This window comes from Ixodes scapularis, unplaced genomic scaffold (genome assembly GCF_016920785.2).
Source record: "Ixodes scapularis isolate PalLabHiFi unplaced genomic scaffold, ASM1692078v2 PGA_scaffold1__304_contigs__length_218370807, whole genome shotgun sequence".
Taxonomy (NCBI): domain Eukaryota; kingdom Metazoa; phylum Arthropoda; class Arachnida; order Ixodida; family Ixodidae; genus Ixodes; species Ixodes scapularis.
Window position 1 is genome coordinate 4,430,727 of NW_024609846.1, and position 5,016 is coordinate 4,435,742.

A 5,016-nucleotide genomic window follows, 5' to 3' on the forward strand; every position below is an offset into this window, starting at 1 on the left:
CAAGCTTATGCCTCCCTTCGATGACAAAAGGGACGGTCTCGACTCGTATTTGAGGAGATTTGAGCGTGTAGCTCAGGGGCAAGATTGGCCGCAAGAGAAGTGGGCGACTGCTCTAAGCATGTGCCTGGTTGGCCCAGCTCTAGAGGTCATAGGTAGGATGTCGCCTGAAGACTCTTTGGATTATGATAAAGTGAAGAGGGCTTTGCTCCAACGGTTCCGTTACACGGCAGAGGGGTACCGCGAGAAGTTTAGAGAGAGCAAGCCGTTGGACGGAGAGACAGGGAGCCAGTTTGCTGCGAGACTAGAGGGGTTCTTCGACCGCTGGGTCAGTATGAACGAATGCCCAAAAACGTATGAAGGGGTTCGTGACCAGATCATTGGGGAGCAATTTCTTCGGAATTGTCATCCGAGGCTCGCTGTCTTCTTAAAGGAAAGAAGCTGTAAGACCGTCTCGGCGTTGGCTGAAATGGCGGACCACTTCCTGGAGGCGCAGAGCCAGCCTAATCTGGCCGATTTCAGGAGGGAGGCAAAAGTAGCCTTAGATGCCCTGAAGGAAGATGCGCAGGGCAGCAAACCCGCTCCAAAGAAAAAATGTTTCTTGTGTGGTAAGTTGGGCCACAAGGCAGCAGATTGCCGATCGAAGCCAGAAACACGCGTATTCTGTCAAGTGTGTCAGAGGTCAGGCCACGAGTCCAGATCATGTCCGCAAGAAAAAAACGGAAAGACAGAAGTTTCATGTTTCGTAAAACCCGATGAGTATCCTCTTGGTAAGACGGACGCGTTCTCACGGGGAAGGAAGAAAATCACAAGAAACGCCTTCAGAACGCCCACCATGAATATGACTGAAAAGGCGAGACCAATTCTGTGGGACGTTATGCCAATCACAGATGGGATTTTAAACGGAAAAGCAGTAAAGGTGTTGAGAGACACCGGGAGTAACACCGTGATAGTGCGCCGGGAACTCGTCGCATCTGAAGATTTTACTGGCAAAGTCAGTCCCGTATTTTTAGTGGACGGGACGTGTCTGATGTTGCCAGAGGCAAACATTCGCCTTGCGTCGCCGTTCCTAACGGGACAGGTAACTGTCAAGTGTATGGACCATCCTCTGTATGACGTCATTGTGGGAAATATTCATGGAGCGAAAGACTCGACCGAACAAACCCTGAAGGAGGTGCCTGACGCGGAAAGTGAATACGTCGCTGCCGTCGACGGTAGTATGCCGAGTAGGCTAAACCAACTTAGTAACGGTGGGAGTGCCAGGGAACGGGGGGACCTGCGGCTCTCGCAGGGGGGTGACACCGATGCCAAGGAGCGCTTGAAAAGCAGGTCAACCACTCACGAGCAGTACCTGGAGAAGGATAAGCTGCTGCAGCAGGTCTTCGACATGAAGAAGCCGGTGTACCCCAAGCCCCGCAGAGTGCTCTACCCGAGGCCGCGCCTCAAAAAGAGGGACCCTGAGGCCCAAACGGTGGTTTCGCCACTGGGCCCGACCGATAACTACCCCGTGCCGGAGGTAGATCCTCACGACAGCGTCCCGACCGAGTTCATCAAGGGCTACAGCCTGGCAGGAGCCGACCCTTCCGTCTCGCCCGGAGAGCACACCATAGAGCACGGAAATGGAAAGGCCAAGGGGAAGTGTCAGGATGGACGGCAGGAGTTCATTGAAAGGCAAGTGGACTGGGAACAAATGATCAAGGAAAAAGACTTGCAGCTTGAGGAGCGAAGGCTCAAGCTCGACGAAGAGCGACTGGCCTTCGAGAGGACCAAGTTTGAAGCAGAGATGGTGGTCAAGGTCAGAAGGCTAGACATGGAGGAGAAGGAGCGCCGGATACGCGACGGCACAGACAAGATGCACCTGGAGCTCATGAAGAAGATGTTCGACGAACTGGTCCGGAAGGCACTGTGATCGAGAACTGCCAGGAAATTCTTCGTCGCGTATGAAGTGCTTTGGTACGATGGTGGGCATTATCACCGAGCGTTAAAAGAAGCGTAGTGGATTCAAATGATTCTTCGTTACGATTCATTCATTACGATTGAGAGGAGCGCAAAGTAGAATGAACTGTAATAATTTATCGTTAGAATTTGCTTTAGTAATATACCTCGGGTTATGCATATTTGGGAGCGTATTTGCAAGGCAATTTGAGAACATGTGGAGGCGTTAAAGCAGTTTTTTGAGAGAATGCGACAAGCCGGTATTACAGTAAACCCATGAAGTGCGAAGTCGGTATGAGGACAATAACATTCCTGGGTCATGGTCTGGGTAATAGAGTAGGTTCGTGTGCATTTGTATGGAACGCATTTTGTTGTTCAGACAACCCACCATCCTTTACAATATCGAAACAAGGCGAAACAAATTAACAGCCGAGTGTTACGCTGAGGTCTGATGCCTCAAGAGTGCTCGTTTCGCGTGAAGTACATTTAAAGAAGAAAGAATGTGGGTGCGGGTTATCTCATTAGGCTCCAATGAACTTGCGCACATCATCATGGTCTTGGTTTTTTTTTGTGTATGTAATTTGTTTTGGTACTTAAAAAAAAAAAAAAACTTAAAGGGGGGCTCCTTGTGATGATGTGACTCAATTTGGAAAAGAAGAAGTGCAAGTCAACCCATGGATCGGCCCAGAGGGAGAAAGGAATATGACGAAGAAGGGAAGTTTTGGGAGTGCGTGCAGAGAGCGCGTGAAAGGAGACGGGCCGAAGGGAACGTGCAGAGAGAGCGGAACGACACCATCGGCCAGGGCAATCGGCGGCCTCCTGCTGTCTGACCAGCAGCCTGTTCCAGCGAGGGCAGCGCATAGAAACCTACGCTGCCCGGCTTCCTACTGCGCGAGCACTGGTTGCGGTGACTCTTGGAGCCGCCGACGGAAGCCAACCGCTCCCGCTCCTGACTTCCAACCACAACCGTGGGCCGACAACAACAGCAGAAGACACACTGCTGCACAGGAATTCAAAGACATGGTGACTGATGCGTTTTCCTTTCTTTCATTTCTTTAACTAAGTTTTCCTTTTTTTTGTATAAGCATATGAACTATTTGATTTTTTTTTTGTAAATACAAGCTTTTATGAAAAACGAAGGACATTGTATCTTGTCGATTATGAACCCCAAAGAACCTCGCAACACCAACCATTGGGCAGGCATTATCAGTATAAAGGAGGCTGTGCCATTGGTCGTCCAAAAGAAACTTTAGCTAGGATACCGTCATGGTCACTTATACCTGGAATAGGTAAGACTGACTGGACTAAACTGGTGGAATTGGAAAAAAGCATGTCAAGCGTTGATGCACAGTCACCTGCGCGACGTGTGGGGAAATCTACAAACTGATAAAGACCGTTAGTGGCGATCATAGAACTAAATTCAAGGGAAAGTGCAGAGCGGCAAGTAAGCACGGGTGAATTGTTTATCCACTGTATATCAGGCATATTGAAATCACCGCCCAATAAAAAATTCTTATTTAAACTCAACATTGTATGAGAAAGCGGTTTGAAAGGAGAAAGGTTGCCCCCACTGGGGCTACGATAAAAAGCGCCAAACGAGATATGTTCACCACAGTCTTACAATCATCATTAGTTTCTACAGGTGCGTTTGGGAAGGATATATCAACGAGTAGGGGAAAGCCACCGCCATGGGTGTCCCAGTCACGTCTGTAAACTTGAAATGAGGAAGGGAAAACTTCAGCACCACTGACGCTATCATCCAGCCAGGATTCAGTGCCAATGATAATGTGAGCTTGTACTGAGACGATAAGGCCAGGGAGTGAATCGGCCTTATTTTTACTACTTCGACAGTTGACAAGCAAAACAGTTATCTCTCTAAGCCGAGGGGCGCAGGGTGAATCCGCGGGATGCACAAGTAAGTGCTCCGCCGCCGCTGCTTGTCTCGAATTGCGATATAGTTATCGTCTTGACTGGATGACGGTGTCAGGAGAAGTATCATAGATGTAACAGCAGCCGCCGAGCAACAGCTTGTCATACCGCAGTTTAGGTGGCGACTCTTGTGTTTTGCAAGGCAAGCAGTTTCCCGCGGGCATGACGAATCGGAGCGGAAAAATCCTCCCGCACAGCATACAGAATAGATTTCAGCTTATGCCCCTGGGCAAGAATAGCCTCTTTGTCCTTAAAGGGACAAAATTTCACAACAATGGGGCAGTTTTTGTTGGATTGAAAGCGACCGATTCTGTGAGCTTGTTCAATATTTGGTTTCTCAATCACGATGTCCATAGTTTCAGCAACCACAGAGAGCACGGCGCCTTCTGATTGATCCCATGTTTCCGATTGGTTGTCTGGCAAGCCGAAGAAAAGAAGGTTATTTCTACGCAGTCTCTTTTCAGCATCGTCCGCAGCAGCTTTCAATGCAGTGATATCTTGAGACATATCAATTACATCGTCCGTAGACAGCGGACGGCGCTGTTCGAGGCAAGTTACACTTTCTTCCAGACCCGTCATCTTACATTCAACAGTCTGTTGCCATTGCTGCATGACTTGAAATGCTGTCAGCAGCTGCAATTGCACCTGTTCGATACGCATGCACTACCGACTGAAGCACTGACGAGCACTCGCAAGAATCAGTCTGAGTGCCCAATTCACAAAGCTCATTCGGGCCAGGGTTCTGTTCAATGTCCCCCGCCAAAAGCAAAAGCATACGCCAAAACATAATACGGAAGATGAGAAACAAACATCTACAAAGAACACTGCGCAAGGTTTTGCCAACGTCAATATTAAAGGGGCACGACACCGCAAGAAGGCAACGGTTAGAAGTTCTAAAGTAAGAAGAATTGTTTAAAAAACTAACCTGGGTCGCAAACAATTGTGAGTACATGATCGGCGCGGTGTGTGCCCCGAATTCGGCCGCCGTTGAAGGTCGTTTAAAAACGCCCTCCGTCGAGGTCCCTGGTTGCCAGATGAAGGGAGCAGTTTGGTCCAAACGAAGCGGAGGAACCCTGGCGTGTGGCGGTACTGTCTTCACACGATGACCGGTGTAGATCGATCCCGCGTCAGCAAAAGAATCAGCGCCTTGAGCGA

The 5,016-nt window shown here is 49.3% G+C and overlaps 1 protein-coding gene across 1 annotated transcript; it reads left to right on the plus strand.

The window, feature by feature from the left end:
* The first annotated feature begins 466 nt into the window (after positions 1-466).
* On the plus strand, positions 467-2,294 carry LOC121836001. The gene is made up of 2 exons (XM_042290602.1): positions 467-605; positions 888-2,294. Exons 1-2 carry the CDS (start codon positions 467-469, stop codon positions 1,904-1,906), a joined length of 1,158 nt encoding a protein of 385 aa, XP_042146536.1. The 3' UTR covers positions 1,907-2,294.
* Positions 2,295-5,016: the final 2,722 nt, after the last annotated feature.

What these genes read in the sequence shown, in the direction of transcription:
- LOC121836001 (XM_042290602.1), top strand. Translation starts at nt 467, where the DNA reads ATGGCGGACCACTTCCTGGAGGCGCAGAGCCAGCCTAATCTGGCCGAT. An exon ending in GAAAAAATGTTTCTTGTGTG is followed by an intron (nt 606 to 887) that starts GTAAGTTGGGCC and finishes TGCCAATCACAG; the next exon opens with ATGGGATTTTAAACGGAAAA.